We start from the raw sequence: 22981 nt of genomic DNA, 5'->3' as shown, positions 1-22981 counted from the left end.
TTTTCCCATGTATTTGGCTAAGTGTATCCTAGGAAATAACATTCAGATCATTAACAAGTAGTAGAAATTCTACTTAGGTGTTCAAAAGTGACAGTAACACATCTGATTTAATTTATTTATCTGGTTAAACTGTCTGGTTTATTTATTTCTGGTTAAATTGGTAATATTGTCTCACCAAAAATCTTTGTTAAGTCCTGTGAAATGGAAAAATAATTTTTTATGATTGCTTAAACACCTAGAACCATCAAAATCAAAACTTCCATTCCTGAAAAGTTTTCCACAGCTGGGGTAATTTAATTCTTACTTTCCATAGTTTGTAATCTAGATATTATTGAATTAGGAGAAAAGCAATACTATTCTATCCCTCAAAATAAAATTCCTTTGAAAGTGTTTTTTTTTCCCCCGGAATGACATGCAAGCTGCTGGAGTATCCTGGTTTTAGCTCAATATTTAACACACACTCAATGCACTAAGCTCTTTGCTATGCTTAGGCATTCTGTATGTCTGCTTTTCATCTCATTACAGAAACTTGAATATTTTTTTTGATAGAACAATCTAACATCATTCAAAGATTGCACAACTGCTTTACATATTTCTGGGGAAAGGCTGAACTTTTAATTAGTGATTAATTTACTGAATTTTACTTTCTAATTAACATAGATCTTTGCAATAAGTATCTCTTCAATTTTTAATGGTAAAGTGATATATATTTTTACATATTTAAAACAATAAATAATGTAACTGAAGACAAATTAGAAGACCCTACCAATGAACATATTTCATAATACCTAAATTAAAACCTATTTTCAATGAGCTCAAGAGGAATCATGTGCTCTTGACACTGAAGTCTAAATGGTAATAAATTCAATTGATGTTTCAACCCTCCTGTGGAGAAAAGGAAGTTGACACCTGAATGTCAGTCAGAGACCATGGAAAACATTTTCAGATATTCCAGTCCTTCAATTTTGAGGACTGTGTTGAGACTGTGGGTTTTCACTCTGTCATCCTGAAGTAATATATCAAACCCGTTGTAAAAAAGTATAGTTTTCAGAAAAAAAAAATCATTATCCACTCATTTTATCTCTATTTTAATAAACAAAGGTAAATTTAATTAAAAACCCCACCTTTTTATTATTAACTTTGTGAATAAAGTATTTTATAAATCCTTGCCACCATTTGGATAGTTTAAGTTTTGAGGAAGCCATGTCTGAGTCAGCTACACAGAATTCAGAAAGCAAGTGTTTCAAGTATGCAAAAGTATTAAAATTGTTTTTGAAGTTAATGCTATTTTATAAACGCAATTTTGTTATTTAGTTTTAAATTTTATATGCCTATAGAGAATACATGTGTACACTTACATCATGGAATAGTTTGAGCTGGAAGGGATCTTTAAAAGTTGTCTAGTCCAAAACCATTGTGATCAGGGACATTAGATCAGTATGCTCAGACCCACATGTAAACTGGCTTTGAAGGCTTCCAGGGATGGGTCATGTACCACCTATCTGGGCAACCCCTGACAGTGTTTCAAAATGAAGACATTGTAAAAAATGTCTTCATTATATCTAGTTTGCATCTAACATTTTTTTAGTTTAAAACCATTGCCCCTTGCCTATTGCTACTGTCCCTATTAATAAATCTGTCTCCAACTTGCTTATAAGTCCCCTTTAAGGACACAATACTGTTTCCCTGAAGCCTAACATATAATCTATACTTAAAAGATTTTTCATTTACTTATCAGTGAGAAAACCAAAAGGCATGAAGAAAAGCTCTATTTAAGTGTGAAGTGTGGTTGGGTTTAAGTGTGCAGTGGGTTTGTTTGACAAGCTTTTGTTAGCAGGGGGGAGCTATATGGATGGCTTCTGTCAGAAGATGCCAGACACTTCCCCCATGTCTGACAGAGGCTATGCCGGCTGGTGCCAGCACAGACCTGCTGCTGGCCAATACCCAGTCAATCAGTGGTGGGGTAGGACCTCTGGGATAACATAGCTGAGATGCACAAAAGTGCTATTGTGCTTGCAACTAGATGAAAGAGGAGTGGGAATATGTCAGAAGAACAGCTCTGCAGTCAGTGAAGAAGGAAGGGCAGGAGACACTTGAGGTGAGCCAGCAGAAATTCCCTTGCATCCTGTGGTGAAGACCACACTGAAGCAACTGTGCCCCTGCAGCACATGGAGGGCTGGGGTGGAGCAGAGATCCACCTTCAGCCCCTGGAGGACCCCACACTGCAGCAGGTGAATGCCTGAAGGAGGCTATGAATCCATGGGAAGCCTATACTGGAGCAGGCTCCTGGCAGGACCTGTGAAACTGTGAAGAGGCACCCACAATGAACAGGTTTATTGGCAGGACTCCTGACCTCATAGGGGACCCAGCCTGGAGCAATCTGTTCCTGAAGGACTGTATCCCATGGAAAGAGACCCACATTGGAGGAGTTTGTGAAGGACTGAAGCCCATGGGAAAGACTCCGACTAGAGAAGTTAATGGAAGACTGTCCCCCATGGGAATGGCCCCAGGAGGGTGCAGGGAAAAGACATCTCTCTGGGGAAGAAGTAGCAGCAGAAATTATATGTGGCAAATTGTCAAACTCACCTCCCATTCCTCATCTCCTTCACTGCGGGTGGGGGAGAAGGCAGAGATTCAGGAATAAAAAGAAACCCAGGAAGGAGGGAGTGCTGGTGGACCGAGGTTTATGATTTGTTACACTATCCATTCTCCTACTTAGATTTTGGTAGGGAAAAGGAAACGAGCTGAATTTATTTATCAAAGTCAAGTCTGTTTTGCCAGTGATGGTAACTGGTGAGTGATCTTTCCCTTTGCTTATCTCAACCCATGAACCTTTTCTTGGTCCGTCAAGTTGGGGAGAGGAGTGGTAGAGTGGCTTTGGTGGTATCTGGCCTCCAGTCAGGGTCAACATACCACACTTGGTTTTGCTCAAACTCTATGACTGTATTAATTGCTGTAGCATAGCACTGATTTCTCCCTTTTACTCAATGAATTATTTTCACTAAGCAGAGTGTCTCCAGCATCCCAGCCACCAAGAAAGCGGAGCAGAGAAGAAGCTTGAATTCAAAGTCTCCAGTCTTGGCTAAGGGTGGTGTTTATTTTTACTATTTCCTTAATTTCTCTGTATAAAAGTGTACAGAGCAACAGTCTTTCACCTTGTGTAGCCAAACCTGACCTTTCTGTAAAAACTGATAAACACATCCTTGCGATAGGACTCGATTTTAGCCAATAATAATTTTAGAGTGAAAGGTACTTCCAGTCAGAAACTTCCTACAGAACTACTGGAATAATATTTATATAAATTATATAAATTATATTTAATGTTATCTTCCTTACAGTTGTCTATTGAGAAGAACAGTTGCTAAACAAAAATTGCTGCTAAATTTTGTAAATAGGTGTTTAAACTCAAGATAACAGTATTTCTGTTTCTGAAATATGAAAAAAAGTATTAAATTCTTTTGTGTAAATTAACAGTAACTTAAAAAAAGAGAAATAAATACCTGTACAACTTTCTGAGACTGTACATCAACAATGAGAACTCTGTCAAGTGTGGGCTGAGTCACATATATGAACTTGTCCTTTACATTAACAGCAGTTGCCCAAACACAACGCTGAACAGGTTCACTATCTGCTTTGGGACAAACTTCATCCTATAATTCAATAGAAACAGGAAAAGTGTAAGAATCAAAACAGTCAAGAACATAATAGAAAGATATATTATACCCATTTTCTTATTTTTTAACTGTAAAATAAAACCTCAGAAAATGTAGGGAAGGAAAAAGGACAGTTGACATTAGGACATAAAATCATATTAGCCAAACTGCATCTGTAAGCACCACAACTTAAAATAATTCATTCACGAAATTCTGGGGTGTTTTCTAGAAATTCAAGAAGTATTGTTGACCCAAGAAAGAAATTAATTTGAAAAAACCATACATGTAGAAATAAAGTGAGCAAGGGGCAAAAGACCTTAAAATCAGAGAACCAAACCAGACACACGGTGCCTTGTTACTGCAGGAGCTGGCAGCTCCCACCTGAGCAGCATCCCAGCGCCCTGCAAAGGGAGGCAGTGCAGGCGTGGCTTACCCTGCAGCTGAGGGCACAGCAGTAACTGGGTATGTAACTGGGGAGATGATAAAGCACACATGAAGAGAAAGGGGAGGTGGTGTGGTGCAAATTGTCACATGGCATAGGGGCAAAGCAGCAGTCAGAGAGATCAGCCGTTTTAAAGGTTGCTTTAAAGATCAAGAAGTTTGGCAATCTCTGCCAATGAGACATTTTCATGGTCTATCTTACTAGTGTTTAGCCCAATAAATACCAAATGTCTTCTCCCTACCATTCCTTCCCTCTCTGCCCTTCCACTCCTGCAAAAGGATGAATTTGAAAAAAGTAAAAATCCATTGACTTTAGTGAACTGACATTTCATAATACATATAACTCTACACTCTCAGTCAAAATAGCTACTGTACTTTACATGCTCACTATTTCTAATTTGTAGAAAGATAAGGCAAATCATCATGTATTTAACTACCTATTTGTGAATACTTTCTCCCAGAAAAAGCTTGGTTTTATCAAAATTAAAAGTTACTTGGTCAAATATATTACTCTATGTAAAATTCCATTTATGAAATAGCATGATTTCTTTCCTATAATGGATATTGTAATTATTGAAAAATATGGACCTGAAAAACACTCAATTTAGAAAAGTACAGGATGTGTCAAGTGTTTTTGTTTCCTTGACCTTTTACTCTTTTGTCTCTTATTTTAAATTCTTTGCATCACAAGGGACAATTTTACCAAATCATAAGTATTTCTTTTTGCCACTTATCTGCTGCTTATTCCTAATTTAGACTGCTCTGCCTGATACATCATAACTGGCCGCTGTGAAAATAATTATGATATGTCAGCAGATAATGACTCAATGTAGAATGAGCAGCAAGATATGATGAGCTCTTAAACAAGAATTCTGTTTCTAAGCATCAAATGCCTTTTGAAAGGCACAGGAAACATTATGTGGCAGAAGACCATCTCTGGCACCAAGCAATACTCTTCAAGAGGATGATGCATTTCAACACTTCCTTTTCTGTATCATCAACATTCTTTGCCTGCTGTGCCTCTACATTTTCAAAAATACACTCAATCTTTATATGTCAAAAGAAGAAATAAATCAATTTCCAGCTTTAAAAAAGAGAGTTTCTTTGCAGAAGATTGAAAGCCACTGCTTGCTTTTACATGGCTCTTAAACCTCAACAAAGGGAAGGTCTTTCAGGAATTATATGATAAGGAAAGGTTACTAAACTCAGGTGCTGTGTGATAGCACATCATCAGTAACTTCAGGAGAACTTGGAAATAAGTAAGAAGTAAGATTTAGTTTGTGCTGATAAAAAGCCATGAAGATCAAAGGGAGAAATTAAAAATCTGTTTTTTTAAGGAATGACAGGCATGGGAGAAATAGGACTTTCATTCTTAAAAGTAGCTAAATGCTTTTCATTGTTGCATAAAGTCAACATATGCAACTATGTCTCTAATATGATGTGCAAGCATCACATCAGTGATCTATTGTCATTTGCCTTTTGGGTAATTGTTACTTCAAGTGGAAGATTGTTTCATTGATCTCATTATTTTTTATATTTATTCTAAATATACCTTGTCTTAGTTCCATGTTTTATCTAAACAGATAAATACATCTAGATTGTTCTGTATCATCCTCTTTATTCCTCAGAGTGAGCACCTTCAAATAATGAATCCCCAAATGCTTGTAAAAAATCTACAGAGACATTATTTTCATTAGTCTCTCAGGGACTCACAGTAATTTACATGAGTTTCTGGGACTGAATTCTACAAGGACATATTCAATATATTATTCAAAAATAATCCTGACTTCTGCTGAAGGAATCTCTGTTTCTTTCACATTGCATCATATAGATTAGTGTAAATGATTTCTCAGATACCACCTCCCCTTGTGGGATGTATAACACAATAGCAAAATTCTCTAAATTAAGCATTTACAGGTGTATCCAGAGATGAGCTACTGCCATATACATTTTCCTGAATCTGAGTCTAAAATACTCAGAAGTGTATTTTTAAAGATTTTTTCAGTATAAGATCAGAACAAATATAGTCTTTTATATATATATATATACATACACATATATACAACCACACATATATCTACATATGAAAATGTACTTTAAATATCTTAAAATATTTTCCAAGTTGTCATAAATGTCTATAATCCAATTCCAGTTCTTACTTGCCTGAAAAGACTGGGTTTTTTAAAATGTAACAGTGAAAATTATGCACTAAACTTCTCATATCCAAACCAGAGTGTTTTTTCCAGTATAAACTGGTTTATGTGGTTGTTTCTCTAGTTATTCAAATCTAAATTCATTTGAAACTACTTCAAAAGAACTGAAATATTGCTTTTGAAAATATAACATTTATCTCATTAGACAGTGTGGACTTCTTTGACAGGCAGTTATTCTGAGGCTCCATATTAATTTCCCCAGTGGTTGGGTATTGGTTAAAATTATTTCTCCTTAAAATGTAAGCATAAACCCACCATTTTCTTCTTCTAATTAAAATGTGAGCAATTTACTTTTTCCTAATTTATTCTCTCTGTAAAAAAAGAAAAAGTTAATATCTGATAAAACATTAATTTACTTCATTGTTGTATTCCTCCCAGACTTTTTAATCAAAAAGTGACTTATTCTGTAACAAGTCAGCAGATGGAGGAAAATAAATCCTTAGAGGAAGTATTTCAAGATAGTCTGGGGCAAGAAAATCTCAAGAGGAAATATGTACTTGCAGATTTATATGTGCAAATTCTGTGTTTATTAGCTTACACTTACTGCAAGGATCCTCAGTGTTTTAACAGGATGTGAGTCAAACTCTTTAGGCACTGTAATGAAATGTTCAGCTATGTTATGGCTGCCTAAGAGTAAGATGATACCAATAGGTTGCAACAGTGCATGTCTTAAGACATGCATTTTTGTATTACCTCTTCTACATTAAATCATGGTTTTCTTGACATTCTTTACTAAAAATCAGACTGGATTTTTCTTAAAAACTTTTTTTTACAAAGGTTAGCATTCACTACACTTTCTGTGCTGTAAGAGTATATACCAAGGCAGTTTCTGTGGACTACAAAGTATGCTTCAATCTAATTTCCTGTGGAAATTTTGGCCTGCTATGTAGTCACATTAATTATTTTGAAATGAAATATTTTGCTCTGACCTCCAGCATATACCCAAATGTAAGATGGCATATTTCACTGAAATTTGGCCATTATGTGCTACTTGTAATAAACAGAAAATCAGTTTTATGTTAAAGCCAAAAGGATTTTTTTCATTAGTCTCCAAAAGGCATCTGTTTCAATTGCTTTTTTCCCAGTCTCTGGAAATAATTATTCTAATTGGGATTCATTGTGAAAGGAAAATAAAAACACTTTTGCATAAGAATTAGAATTTAAGTATTTGGCTAATATTAATTTGCAGAGGATAAACAGAGGTTGAATATTAGTGAGAAAAACGTCCCAAGCACTTCACAATGATGAGGTGTTTAAAGAGGTGAAAGACTCTACTCGAACTATGGTTAATAATCTATTTGACAACAGATTAAACCAACAGCTGTCAAAGCTGGTCTAACTAAGCAACAACCTATATCAGAAAATAGAAATCAGTTTATTTCTGTCTCTATGCATCTAGAATTTTCACTATCAGACTAATAAATTTCTACTTGCACTTGACATTAAGGAGATTCAAGTAAATTAGGATATTCTGGGAAGGAGAGGAAGGAGGTGTTAACAATTTCTGTGACCTATGATGATCCAGTAACACACTAAATCTTTTGCTTCACTCTAAACACAGTAAGTCTAATTGATTCCCATGCTAGATATACACCAAAGTGTTTTGCTGTATTGACACTCAGTTGCACAAGAGGTAATTAAATATTTAGATAAGGGTTCTCAAGTATATAGCAAATGAGAAAATATATTTACCTTTAGCAAAATTAGCATACCTAAATATGTATATGTATAAGTACTGCAGTGTTGTTCACAATACAGTGCAATGTTTTGTAGAAACACCTGAGCTCATTCTCTTACAGCAGCTCAGTTCAAGTTTGTTGACAGACAAACAGGAAACCTGTGGAGGAACACTGGAGTGTCATGTGTAATATCCAGACGTTTTATAAACTGGATTTTCTATCCAGTTATTAGCTAAACTGCACTGCTGAATTTAGAAATGTTCCTATGCGTTAGCAACTGTTTGGCAATAAACAACTCTCCTGGTATTTTCCTTATCACTTGAATAGCTAATGCAGAGAAGTGTAAAGAAATGAGAAATGGGAGAGGTCTAAGCAAGCACATGTTTCCTTTATTAATTCATATGTTAATAGTTGAGTCATGGATGTGCCCTGATGCGAAATGCCATGTAAAGCTACACCAAAACATGCTTGGTATACTTACCAACAGCTCTGATTCATGAAAGTATATGACAGAGCCAAAGATAATTACTAACCAGCAATTTATGACATGAGCTGTTACCACTAAGAAATCACATGGTGAACTTGATAAGAATCTGATCCTGGGACAGAACTGGGTTATTTTATTATTATTTTTCAGAGGAAACAGACTTTCCAAAGAGGCTTGAGAAACATATGATATTCTTCAAAGGAGAAGAATAATATTTTTTGAAAAAAGTTTCTTAGAACAACTTTAGAATTAAAGTTATCAAGTAGCCTATTTTCCTGGGCTTTTCTTTTTTTCCCTTTTATTTCCTCCTCCAAGAAGATATATTTATTATTCCACTCCAGGTTTGAAAGGTTCCAAAAGGAAACAAAGTTTACCTATTCATCCTGATTATTGACACATTTCAATAAAAATAGTCTTAAAATCTAGGCTGCACTTTAGATCAACACAATTTCAACAGACTTTTTAAATAATTAGCTTTTCAATTAAACAGCCATAAAAAAAGCTTTCTGGCTTATTTTTGACTGTGTCAACCTAATTTCACTTAAGCAGCACAAATCAAGGTATGATTAGCTGTTCAAAGCATAATTATTCACACTAAAATAGATCTTGTTGCTGAGTACAGCAGCCTTTGACATCGATAATGATAACAGAAGAGGCAAACTCCATTGAGACAGCTCTAGCTCTGTCATTGAGTCATTAGAGAAAAAAAAAAACTGTACAGCTCAATGCTTAGCATGTATTTCAAGGTCACTCATTCAAATCCAAATGAGAAAAAGTTACTATTTTTGAGAGCTGATGTATCATATAGAGTAAGTCTTAATGTAGTGACTAGTACCAAGTGTTCCTGTGGGAACATGCATCATGTCAGCTAGAAATTTGATTAGCAGTAAAGGAAAAACATCACAAGAATAAATGGAAGTGGAGAATACACTAGTGTTTTAATACATCCTACTCAGGGAAAATACATCATAAATTCTAAGAATTTGGGAAAAAAGTCAGCTACAGATATTGTTAACAGTAAAGTTATTGAAACTACTTATATGAATTTTAAGTTGGAACCAAAGCATCAATCATCTCTACTAACTTCAGTGGAAGCTGTGAGAGCGTTTACCAGGACAGGGATTTGCCTCATGAGTTGAATATAGACAAACATCCAGTGGAGAAAAAGAAACCATCAACACTTCCCTGCTACCCAAAAGATCCTATATTTAATATAGAGAGAACCAATCCCTGAGTCATTAAGATGAACTTAAAACTGGTGGGTTGGAGGTGGGAAGCTGGTGGGGACCAAAAAAATCCAACAACAAATCCAGAAATAGAGAGTTGTTAAAGAACTGGGAAAGGAGAAAGATAGCCAAAGAAAAGGCTTGCAAAATTATTCAGGGAATATTCAACAGAAAAGAGGGACTGAAAGCTTGAATTTAATAGAGGAAAATACAAGAAATTTTGAGATCACCATTATAAGCTATTTATTAATTCAAAAGACATGGCTGAATTTATCAAGCAGAAAACACAGAACTAGTAATAATAAATTCTTATGTAAAGAAAATTATAATTGAGAAAACACTACAAATAGATTTTTAAAAACAACTTGCCTGAAAACCGAGGAGTTTTTCACTAGGCTTAATATGCCTCTGAAATTCACATTCCACTGGTTGTATTACTTTGATGCCATCTTCATAAAAAACATAAAACATGTTCCCAATTCCTAGACCTTAGGGACAAAAACACATTGAAATGTATAAAATTAAATAATGACAAAAAAGAAAATCCTTGTCTTGAACTAAAAACCTAATCACAGTTCGGTATGAGATCAGTTTGTTAACATGTATAATGGTAATACGGCTAAACCTATGGGATCTTTTGTTGTAAAACTGAAATAAAACTCTTACATTATTAACAATTTTACATAGTTGCTTTTTTTTTTTTTTTCCATTGGCAAGTCAGTGTGTTTATGAATACAGATCTAGAAATACACAGTTTGACAGCTGCGGCAAATAAAAGTGATCTTGTGAAACCATCTGCACTGAAGTCAAATTAATATAAATTCTCTATGTATGCTTTTTTTTATTTTTGCTTAGGGATGGAGGACTTAATATTATTTCTTAACATTAAAGAGAAGACTTGAGTCTTTGTTATAAACTTGATACTTCTGTCAGAAAAGGAAATATTCTCTACTTTATTTTATTAAAAAGACAGAGTTGGGAAGATATTGATTCCAATGTTGAAGGGCCACAGGTGTTTACAGATTATTCAATCCTTCTTCCTCAGTGTTGCTGAAATACATGATGCTAAGTTTTGTGGAAAAGGTGGGGACTAGATCTGTAGCATGAAGTCTCACAATATCTCTGATCATTGTCATGACCACAGAAAAGGACAACTAAGTCAACAGTGGTTCATTTGCTATGGGGATGCCATAATGGATGACCAGCTCATATTCATAAAATTCTTTGAAGAAAATCATAGTACTTATAAAATCATAACTATAACCATTCTGACAACTAAACTGTTGGCTACAATGGTAAAATTGTGCATCCATCCTGGGCACAGGACCTAAGCTTTCACTTGACATAACAATATTTGGTATAGGAACACAGAGGAGTCAAACCCATGAAAAAGAAATTTGAAGTAAAATTCTGCTTATGCTAAATTCTGAGGGAAAATCAATGTTAATAGAGAGAGAACAGGTCTCAATACAAAATAAAGTAATGAGAAAATCAAGTGGTGGCAGGAGGAATGAATGTTTGTGTGTGTATATATATATGTATTTTCGTACACACGTACATAAAAGTTTCCAGTCCCTGTTAGGAATCATATAGCTAACACAGTTCTTTAAAGGCTGTCTTACATAGAAGGTTTTCAGGCTATGCCCAGAACAAACACATTAAATTATCTTTGAGAAATCTTGAGGAATCATTTCCCATTTCTGGCCAAATTTTCCCAGAAAGAGAGGCAGTCTCCAAGCAGGCTTTTCCTCACTTTATATTGAATCTATCTATTAATAGGCTAGCAAAAAGTGTGAGAGAAACTTGTCTATGCTGCATTAGGTGCAACACAGAAGCAGGCTTAGGTTCATGGAAAACTCTTCTGTCATGCCTATTCAGAGCACAGGATGTACTCAGGGCAATATGCCCACTCTGGCCAGTGGGCACTTTTGTATGCCTTGTATGCAGATAAACCACACAATCTATATAAGACAGCATGTTCAGGTCTCTCTTTAGAGAATGTCTGACATTGTATCATGTAAGAACAGCTGAAATTTGCAGATAAGCCTGACTGATGTTAGGCTGCCTGCACCAGTGAACACAGTGGAAAGATCTATAGCTGTGCAACTGGTATATTGTGCCTTGGGGACGAATATGTGAACACGGCTGGGGACAAAACAGGGTTTCCCCTTCTCCATCCTATCATTTGCTGTACTATAGTTATTAGCAGGATAAGCAATATCGGAATGTGAAGAAATAGCTCAGATGATAGCCCCAGGTGACCCAGGCATTTGATAATCAGCCTCCAAAAAACTCCACCTCAGGTGCCAATACTCCAAAGTAAGATTTCCAATGTACAGATATTATTTATGACTAATAAACAGCCCAAAGTTTTAAGGCTTTATTTCAAAAGTATGGATAATAATGTTCACCAAACTGTTCTACAAAAACAGTGAAGGGCATACAGTAAGAAACGTCCTTCTTCGATTTCAATACCAAGTTAAGAAAGTCAGTTCATATAACAAACTATACCTCTGAATCCAATTAGTTAATTCCCTGTTCCAAGTTATTATAACCCAAAACTCTTCATTTGAATGAATGACTACAGATACCTGTACAAGTATCTAATCTGCATAAATATCTAATCACCTTGGCAAGCCACTTTTTCAGAACTACAGGAGCTATTCCTTTGAAGTCTTAATTTTGCAACCCTCCTCCCACTAAATACAATCCTGCACATTTTTAAAGCAGTGCCAAAAGCAATATATAAATAGATTTGCTTCATTTAGACTAAATTGATACTTAAAACTAGCTAACACCAATTTTATTTAATGGTGGTGGTTGGGGTTCTTTGGCATACATATGAACAGATATATATTTATTTATATATTACATTATTACTGTAATACACATGTACCTTCAAAACCCTTTCAGATTTTCTGATGCAAGTGATTGTGATAAAGATTTGTGAACATGATACAGAAATACCTCTAAGCATGGAGGCCTATGTATGATTTCACAATCTTGATTGTCCTACTGATCATCCATCCTTCCCTTCCTATATGTTAATACTTTCATAACAGAAAATAGCAGAGTATGGATGGTCCAGAGAATTTGGTGGTGATGCTTATTGGCATCTTTAGGGTACTGCTCTCTTGGTAACTATTTCCAGCATTGTCATTAGTAACAGTATTTATTGGAAACACAACGATTGGCCTGCATTTCTATGCAGAGAGATTGAGAATATCTGCTCTTGGAGACACAAAATCTGCTACTATACATTGCTTTTTTGTTTAGTTTCATATTAGTCACAGAGAAATTTGAATGTCTTTACCATAAGCACTCTGGTAAGCTATTATTTTTAATTGGTATTTTTTGTCACAAAAGTAAAATTCTCCTAGGTGTATTCTAATGACTGAAAGCAACAAATTGACTTGAAAAGACAATAAACTAAAAAATCAATGGGATTCTAATAATGTTTTCAGTTTTGAGATAAACCATACTCAATACTTTCCCAACAAGAGATGAGAACATTATACTTTTAAGAATTTGGTACAAACTTGTTGCTCATTAGTTTAATCATTAACAGTGTAATTGTATGAAACTCTAAACACATCATTTGTACTCTGCAAGGCCAATAGAGCAGGAGTATCACAGCTGAGCTCGACTACAGTCACAGAAATGATTGTTTGTACCAGCTGAACAACTGACTAAACAGGAATAAAAAAATAAAATTAGTTCATAATTATAAATACACTGGGAATGCCAAAGGTTACATACATACAGGCAAATGAAATGTCAGATTTTTAAATCTTTAAATTAATTAAAAACAATTTTTTTTTAAGTCTACAGAAATACTATTTCTAGCAGGAATTCACAACAAAGTCTGATTTGTTATCTTGTATTATCAATCTTGCAATGGAAATAATTTAAATAATTTCTTACTACTGAAATATTTTAATTCCTAAATTACAACTTTAGATGAAGAACAGGCTACTTAGAGCAACATAATGGGGACTCATGACAGCTCTTAGATTATGGCATTTTCTGCAATATGAGGATAATTTTTGAGATCAGGTTATATATATGAAAATTAATACCTATCTTTTGCTTGTAAAAAATATCTCCATGATTTTTATGTTAGTAACACCTGATTGTGTCTTTATTTATGTTTATCCTTCAGTTTATCACAAACATCCATTCCCTGCCCCAACATTTATTTACAAACCTTTCCTGAGCATAAGAATACAATGCTTAATTTAATTAAGCAACAACCGGTATATCAATCTTAAACTGATTAAGGTTATAATTTTGTCAAATAAGAGAGAGTCATACAAGAAAATCAATCTCAACAGTATATAGGCTGACTGGTTAGACGTTTTACTATGACAACAATCAAAAGTTAAAGGCCTACATTTTAAATCTGAGCTTCTTGTGTATCTTTAAACAACTGTCTGAAAGTCATGAACAGCTTATTTCCTTCTCTCTCCTAAAAAGGAAAAGCAGCTTACAAAAGTATAAGCATTTATAGGATTAATTTCCACTTTAATTTTTTTAAAGTCAAATTCCTCTGTGTTACAAGGGGGTAGGTAGTTACTGTAACTGTAGAGTACAAAAGAAAATTTTGTACAAAAATACACACACACGCACACAAAAGAAGCAACAGATAAACAGTTCATCAAAACACAGAAAATGTGAACAAGAGTAATCTCCATTAGTACCTTGCTCTCGCCACAATATATTTGCAACTGCAGCATGTAAGAGAAAGAAAGAACAGAAAATACATATGAACAAGGCAAAACAAGAAATTATACATCAAATCTGAAATAATTATAATGCTTTAACCTCTGATTCACTAACATACTCCTACAGGTAAACCACTGGAAACAGTAAATTAAAAATAGTTCTCTGTGACATGTGACCAAATTGCGATTAGCTATAGTAGTTATTTGGAAAAGGGTAAACCCCAACACTCCCACTAAACCCCTCCAAGCTAACTCCATTAGCCATTACCAACAGTGTGCTTTATAATCCATTACAAAAAGCATGTGCAGTTTTCATGCACATAAATTATACATATTAATAACAGGTGATGCAAATTATTTCCTTTAAACTCCAGACTTTGAAGAAACTGATTTCAGAACATAGGTATGAGTGAGATATGCAAAATTAAAATATCCACAAGATATTTTTTCTGTCTAGCTGTAACTCAACCATGCTACCAAAATTCTCATGCTGTATAATGTTCACCGTTCTCTTTGGAAGACTGAGAATGACAGTATAAGATGGCATGGCAACAAACTAAATTTTTACATTGATTTTTTTTCTCTGAAAACATAAATTTTATTTGGCCATCTTGTTTACAATTGGATTTTAGACCTTTGAGACCAATGAAATTATATTATCCTAATATTGCTCTTTCTATCTGTGGAGGGGGAAAAAAAATAAAGCAAATGTAGTCTCACAAATTTAAAGTAGTTAGAACTTGGCATGCAACAGAATAAAATTTTTTAAACACCATCACTGAAAACAAACACATATAGCAAAGTAATGAACTTAAGAAATTTAAGAAATCCCAAAGGAAAGGAATACAACACAGAAAACACATCTGTCACACACACACATATAATGAAATTAGGAGATTCATTGAAACACAGTGCTAGAAAAACTAAAAACATTAGTGTGCTTAAAAAAAAGTTCAGAAAAAGTAATGAAAGACATGTTAAAAATTATGCTTGCATACAGAAGTTCCTCATCTGCTGAGAGCTGAAGCTTGAGAGTCAAAATAGGAACTATCACTTCAGAAAAGGTCTGGATACTAAGATTTTCCCACATCATTTGTACTTCAACAGAGAGGAGAGGGAAAAAACAACCCTGGAATATGATGCAGGCCTTTGGATCTGGTAATGCAGCCAGTTTTGGATTCACACTCCTGTTGGTGCATCTAGCCTGAACTTCATGGTTTTGTCTTTGAGAATGTCCAAAAGATTTCTAAGGACTTGCTAAACATCCCCTACATCCACCCTGCCAGTCACCTCACTGCAGAAGGCCATCAGGCTGACCAGGATTTTTTTAATCTGTAACTCCATGATGACTTCTCCTAAACACCTTCTAGTTCTGGGAATGGTTTCCAGGGTGAAATGCTCAATTTCTTTTCCAGAAATTAACATGAGGCTGATGCACCTATCGTCTCTTGGATTCTCCCTCTTGCCCTTGAAAAGCGGCACTGGATTTCTTACAGTCTGCAGGAACCTCCCTGGTCACCACAATCCTTCAGAGATTGCCAAGAGTCACCTCACAATGCCCTGGGCCAGTTTTCCCAGGGCTTATGGGTACATCCTATCCAGGCCCTTTCCGCTGTGAAAGGGGGAAAAAGAAACCTTCCCTTCCAGAGGATGACTTCCGTCCCAAACTTTCCCACTGATGTCACGTTCCTAGGAACAGTTTTGCCAGGAAAGACAGATGTGAAGAAACCTTCAGCACAACTTGTCCCCTTCCATATGCTTTTCCACCAGGTCCCTATCCCCCTCAGCAGGCCCACATTCACCTATAACTTTCTTTTTCATGCTGATGTCTCTGTAGAAGACCGTCTTTTGTTCTTTATGTCATCCACCAGACTCAGCTACAAATGGGTTCTGGAATTTTAAAATTTATTCCTACATACCTAGACAGTGGCTCCAGTTGCAGATCACATTTCTGTATTTGCTTGTGTTATCTTACATAGTCTTTCTTATTAAATAAAGCAAATTAATTTCCCCAGGGCAATCTGGAGGATTTCCTTTAAAATTACTTTTCACATTGTGAGGAACTAACCATGTAATACATGACACTTGAGGTCCCATAAATTCAGCCATAATGTTCTACAGTTTATCAGTGTTTTTCTAGGGGTGACACAGGAAAGAAAATAAAAAGTAATTACAATTACACAAGTGTACGGAGCTGTACAGGATCAAACAAAATGATTTAAAATGCTAAGTACAGAACATCTTAATTTATGTTAATGCAAAATGATATGTATGATTCTGAGCTTTGCTCAAGAAAAACGGCAGGATAATAAAAGTGCTTTAAAAGCCTCACACATTAATTTTAAAATTAGCAAATCAGCTAGAAGAAAATTGAGATATAATTTAAGAATGCAATATAATATCATAAAAAACAGCCACAATCTCACCTAATGGATCAAGAAACCTCACCTATTTTTTTTAATCAGACCTATAATTTCTGTCCAGGAAAGATGTCAAGTCTTGAGATAGAGTTAAATGCTGGAACAAATACAGCATGTATGGATATAAAGTATGCTAAGGAACATATTGTTTGCCTTCCTTTTTGGTTAAGCAAAAAGTAACATTTTTCAGCCACACTTTATACTAAATTCTCAAACATTTGTAAACTTCACAATGTAAGCATAGAGAATTATTAATAGATCTCAGCAAAATGCTCTGGTTTCAAGACAGAGTACCATCTTCTCTTTTGCCATAATTCAACAGAGTTATTAAATAGTATTAGGAGAGGTCCTGAGAGCCTTGCAGAAGACATTTTGTATTGCAAAAGTTTGTGACCTTGAGCAGGCTATGTCTGCTACACAGGGCCTTGTCACAGGGAAGCCTGCATGTCCCACGGGTACCTGCTGCAAGGGTAGGTGCTGGGATGCTCATAAAAACCTGTGCTGCATACTCATGGGCCTTATGACAAATTGCAACCTGCCAGATGATATATGGCTTTGTTTGTTACACCAAATAAAACCACCACAGCATGGGAGGGAGCAGGAACCTCTCAATGGAGAGCATCTGTGCAGCTTGATGAGGGAAAATCCACCCACACTTATTCCCATGCTGCATAAATAAATCTGTGATGCCCAGCACGTGAAGGGTTGCAAGATTTACTCACTACTCACTGTATTACTCTTTTTATTGTATCTTATTAAAGCAGCTATTTTATTACATAATTTGTTTCTGGGCCTTTTAGATTGTCATCAAAAAGAAGTCTGCATTGTTCCTCCTTCTCCCTTGTCCCCCAGCAGTGCAAAACACAGTAGAATCCAATTGAAAGAGGTTTTCATTCTTTTTCTTTCCTTTTTTTTTTTTTTTTTTTTTAAGCACACTTACAGCTCCATAAAAATCACTCTTCATGGTCCTTCCACAGCTATTCTATGGTTTTCTGTACAGCCAAAGCCTTTGATTAGGAACAGCTAACATAACATCTGAATGCTTGTTCTTCATCATTGTTATACATTGTGTTGGTTGAATGGTAATAGGATGCACATATTTCACTAAACTCTGTCCTTAATAATTCCTGAAATTCTGCAGCAGACTAATAGCAGTGTAAATTTTTGTTTGGATGGAAACAATTGCAAAAATCCACAGTATTTCTAGTACTAAATGAATGACGGTACTACAAATGAATTCTGTATCCTTCTCTTTCTTGTTGCATTGTAATAAATTTCATTACATTTCTTTTTTTGTCTCAATAGACAATTTCAAAGATTTCAACTATTAACTGTGTTATCCCTCCCTACTTTTCTTGAAACATTCAATGCATTTTGGAAATAAAGTGTGTGTGTGTAGGCAAAATTGACATTGAGTGAGTTTGAAGACTAAATGTAACTCTTCTACTTCCTTTTGGCATTATTAGCTGTTCAAATTTTCAATAATAAGCATGCAGTACTATATATTCAGAAATACTCAAACAAAATGGATATTAATTAAAAGATAAGAAGCCACTGTCCCTTTCAGTGCTATCAATTCCATTTTGGCAAGAGGTCACAAGTAGGTGTAGTAGAGAATAGGACAATGAGAAAAATGCAATAAAGTCATATTAAAAAAATGTGTAATTCAACATAATTTTTCAGAATTGTGCTATCATAATCTGCTGTACTTTCAATTACATTAAAAGAGTAATTTCAAGATGTTTAAAGGGATGTTGTCTCCTTACTTCATTCATAGCCACCACCATTGTCAACTGTTTTGATTAATCCTAAACACAGGATAAAGACAGTGTATATGTTACTTACTCTGTGTTCTCACATCTCTAATGTATAAACGCCTGCCCTTATGTTACAAGGTAAATCTAAAACTTAATTACTACCTTTTTGCTGAACCACATAAGTTTAAGTTTTTAAATATTATTTGTATATTATAAATAATTGCATTAAAAGTGAAGATGAGGTTGACATGAATTATACTTTTATGGAGATTCCACATTCACTTACCTACATTTTGTATCATTCTTTTTCTATAAGAAATTCAGATTTGTTTTGTTTATATACAAATGCAAATATATAAAACCTAATTTATTTGTGAAGCCAACACTTTTTAAAAAGTTATCTATTGCTTGCTTTAAGTATTTTAAAAATAATTGTCATTACAAATTCCATCCAATTTCCAATCTGTTCTTATGTGATATGTACTTCAATTTCATTTTTGGTTAATACAATAACCGAAGATCTGGTTTCTATATATTAGACTATTATTTATTAGTTAAAAGTCAACAGCTGACACTTTAATTTTGCTCAAATATGAACATTACCTTATTTTTCTACGTTTTGTATAACTCTTCATAATGAATCATGCATAAGTCCTTTTCCATAGCACATTAACTCAATCCAGTGTACACTAGCAGGAAGATAAAATGGTTTATGAGCTGAATTACTTGGAAGTTTGAAATAAAGTCTTTGCCCACAATGCTGTCAACAAGTATAAACTTGTTTAGCTCTGCCATAAAATAAAATGCCAGCATAAATTATCTCTCAGAAAATTAGGTAAATAGGTACCATTCAGTATTAGATGTGACACGAAGATTCTATTAAAATTGCATAAAGCCTTTCAGAGAGAATCTAGGCCATAAATCACAGTCAAAAGGCTTTTAGTCTTATTCCCAGTTCTAGACAGTGGAGATGCCTTGTTGCTCATGATGGCCATAAACCTGTCAACTCAGTAGCATTCAGATCACATAATCTTTTGAGGTGATAAGACTAGGACATTACCTAAAAAAGGCACAGTTAGAAATAGAGCTATTTAATGGCATGGAACAGTTTGAGGGTTTTTGGGGGTTTTTTTGGGGGGTTTTTTTGGGGGTTTTTTGGGTGGTTTTTTTGGGTTTTTTTGGGGGTTTTTTTTGGTTTTGTTTTGTTTTTTGTTTTTTTGTTTTAATTTAATTCTAAAATACAGTGCACAAGTTAGAGAACTTTTGTTCAGCTTTTTGTGACTAAGTGAAAGAAACCATAGTATAAATTACTTTGCCACATATGATGATGTCACAGTGGGTGAATTGAGTAACACAAGAGCCTGTGGTTGATAACTAAAATAAAAACTACCAAATATTAGAAGTCCATCAAGTACTTTCAAATTGGTCTTGGAAATGTCCTAATAGTTTTACTTGAAAACTCTCTATCATGACAGCTGTCTCCCCAAGGTGTGTAGATATATCTCAAAAAAAATTAGAGAAAACACATAAGAAGTCATATTAATCATTCACAGACTGAACTGCACTTTGTGCATAATTTTTTAGAAATAGTTAGGAAAAGTTAAAATATTAAAAAAAAAAAGAAAAAAAACAAACCCACAAAACTATTTCACTTCAAAGGGAACAGCATGAGTTTTTATGATCTATGGCTCCAGTATAGTAGAATTATTCTAAATTGAAACAGAAAAAAATAAAGTACATCCAAAGTACCTGTCAAAATTATCAAGAAATGAACCAAAAAAAAAAAAAAAAAAAAAAAAAGTTACTTTACTTCAAAATATTTTGCTGGTAGCTAAGAAAAAAAATTAAGTACTTGAAAATTACCCCTGAAAATATTCACTTGTCTTTGGTGATGACTATTTCTTATTTTCCTGTTTTCTACACTACCAGATTTTTGTCTTTAGGAAAAAAAACCTATATTCAGTGTAATCTGAAATTCCATATGTGTATCAAATTACACTGATATATTCTACTCTATTATTTATATTAAATATTCCATTATTAGTTTAAGTCTTCCTAGATATCTTTTTTTCTAAGGTAACAAAATGGTTTATTTGGTATATTTATCTATGTATTATATGCTATAGTCTGTTAATGTTACTTTGATTAAAAATTAAAATTTGGACCAATTCCATTGGTCTTACTACTACTTCAATGGAATCTCACTAAATAAAGAAATTTCATAGATGGAAGTAATAATTTCTTCCTCCTCTTTTTGAAATTATTTTTCTACAGTGTATCAAAAAAAAATGCAGTAACATGTTTCCCACTCCATCTTTCTCATAAATATATTGTCAAGATACACTGTCAAATTATCTTTGTCCTGTATTTAAATTCTTCAGCTTCCAAATAGTTTTTCAACAACAGCAAAATGATGACTGGTTTGCCATATGGCTTCTAGGAGTTGGGCTAAGCCAATCTTTGTTTGTGATTATCATAGGTACTCATCAACAGGGATCTACAGTGGAGCTGTCCATTTGTATGTTCATGCTTTAAATGATGCTAAATCCAATAGTATGGAGGAGAAGGCTATCTGTTAATAGAAGATTTGAGAGTCTCTTAAAACGTACCTGCACGTACTACAAGCTAGAAAATGAAAAGCCATCTTTTATCAGTTGCTGCAGAGATGCTGGGCAATAGAAAAATGAACCTGTTTACAAAAAGAAAGAATCTGGAGTCCTAAAGAAAAGACAGAGTCTTAGTTATGATGAAATCCCATTCTTCTGCTAGCAGAAGAGGCTCCAGCAGTCTGACTTTCCTTTATACCACTGCAGCAGCAAAAACCCTGGAAAACATTACAGATTGCTGCCAAAAGTAGAAGAAAAGCATTGTCACATAAGAGCTAGTCAAGGTTTAACTTGTACTGCTATGAATCAGTTTGGGTTTTTTAATGTTCTGTTGACACTATTCTTCTATAAATATTTTTTATCCTGCATTTGTACAGGAGCAGGATAATAACTGAAACCAGAGCCTGATTGAATACCTTCTTTTAGTCCTTACACAGGACTAAAAAGGAGGGTAAATCATGTGTAGTCAAGACAAATATTTAAAATAACTAGGTCCAAATGCAGTGCATAGAATACTTGCTAAAAGTTTCAGATGTTTAATCTGGTGCTATTAGTTAGTTGGTGAATGTGGAAGAAAAAATTTCAAATATATATTTCTTTTTCTAGAATATTAAAGAAACAAATAACTTGTTGCTTGTGCAAATAACGTTGCTTGTGCAAAGAGCAGTTCTCATTTAAAAAAAAAAAACAAAAAAACAAACTTGTACAAAAACAATTAGAATTATCAAGACAAAAAGACTGATTACTATGGTAACTGTCTTATAAGAGAAACTTACATATTGTGTGTGAGAATTTGCAATCAATATTCATATATTCATAGGACAAGAATTCTTAAGAACTCAGTTTATTGGAGGGGAAAAAAGAGACACTCAAAGGAGGAAAGAGAAGGAAAAACTGACTTCAAAATGGAAACTAAGCATTATTCTGTATTAGTGAAATTGATTTCACTATTTGAATAGAGCAAAATACCAAGATAAATGAGGGATTTTTTGACTTTCTGCATGTCTGACTCAGGTATATGCATCTCTGTAAGGATACACCTCAAGCAAACAAAGCATTAGCTCTGTATTCAGGCAGAACAGAATGCAATTTAATGTCTTGTGAAATGTAAAAGATAGAAAGGAGTTAGATAAAATGGTTCCTTCATGCTTAAATCGATGAATCCATGAAATACCAGTTCTGAAAAATACAAAATGTTGGAATGAAAATAAAACCAGATTTTGAACTGCTATTTGTATTTACAAATATGATTACACCAAAGAGTCTTTCCAACACAGCTGAACTGTCTCAGGTATTATTAGAAGATCATGACAGTAGGGGAGACTCTTGTGTTTTCAATGAGATTTAGACCAGGTCATTAATCCCCAGAATGTTTTTACCAGTCACCACAGGGGTTATTCAGCTATCAACCAGACCAGCTATCTCATTCTCAATAGCTGTAACTGCAGGCTTGAGGGAAAATGGAATTCACAGCAGAATTCATAGCAAAAAGAGAATGTGCAGTCTCTGGAGAATCCAAACAGCACAGTTCTCACATTCAGAAGTATTTTAGATGCTACTACTATTATCAACATCAGAGGAATTAAACAGGATCTGATAATAGAGAGCAGTAGAAATTTATCACCAGTACTTTTAAGAGATATTTATATAGGTAATATATAAACTAAAATTTTCCATTATAACTTGCACAAATCTAGCAAAAAGGATCCATGTACTGGGACATAGTTGTTAAATAAATAAATAAAATTTCAGCTACAGAATGAGCTAATTGGTAA

General features: G+C 34.4%; 1 protein-coding gene across 4 annotated transcripts in view; it reads right to left on the bottom strand.

Moving 5' to 3' along the window:
* Positions 1-22981, bottom strand: part of FSTL5 (follistatin like 5) — a 365217-nt gene that overhangs the window by 30725 nt on the left and 311511 nt on the right. For 3 of the 4 annotated variants that reach the window (XM_077782912.1, XM_077782913.1, XM_021536555.3), the window contains 3 exons: positions 14400-14426; positions 10069-10187; positions 3501-3650 (listed from right to left, as the gene is read on the bottom strand). In XM_077782912.1, coding sequence (XP_077639038.1) covers positions 3501-3650; positions 10069-10187; positions 14400-14426 — 296 coding nt within the window. The remainder of the gene's footprint in view (positions 1-3500; positions 3651-10068; positions 10188-14399; positions 14427-22981) is intronic. The other variant, XM_021536556.3, reaches the window with a different exon arrangement.

The sequence above is a fragment of the Lonchura striata genome, chromosome 4 (assembly GCF_046129695.1).
Source record: "Lonchura striata isolate bLonStr1 chromosome 4, bLonStr1.mat, whole genome shotgun sequence".
NCBI lineage: Eukaryota > Metazoa > Chordata > Aves > Passeriformes > Estrildidae > Lonchura > Lonchura striata.
The sequence above is the reverse complement of the archived record's forward strand: the minus strand, read 5'-3'. Positions and strand labels throughout refer to the sequence as shown.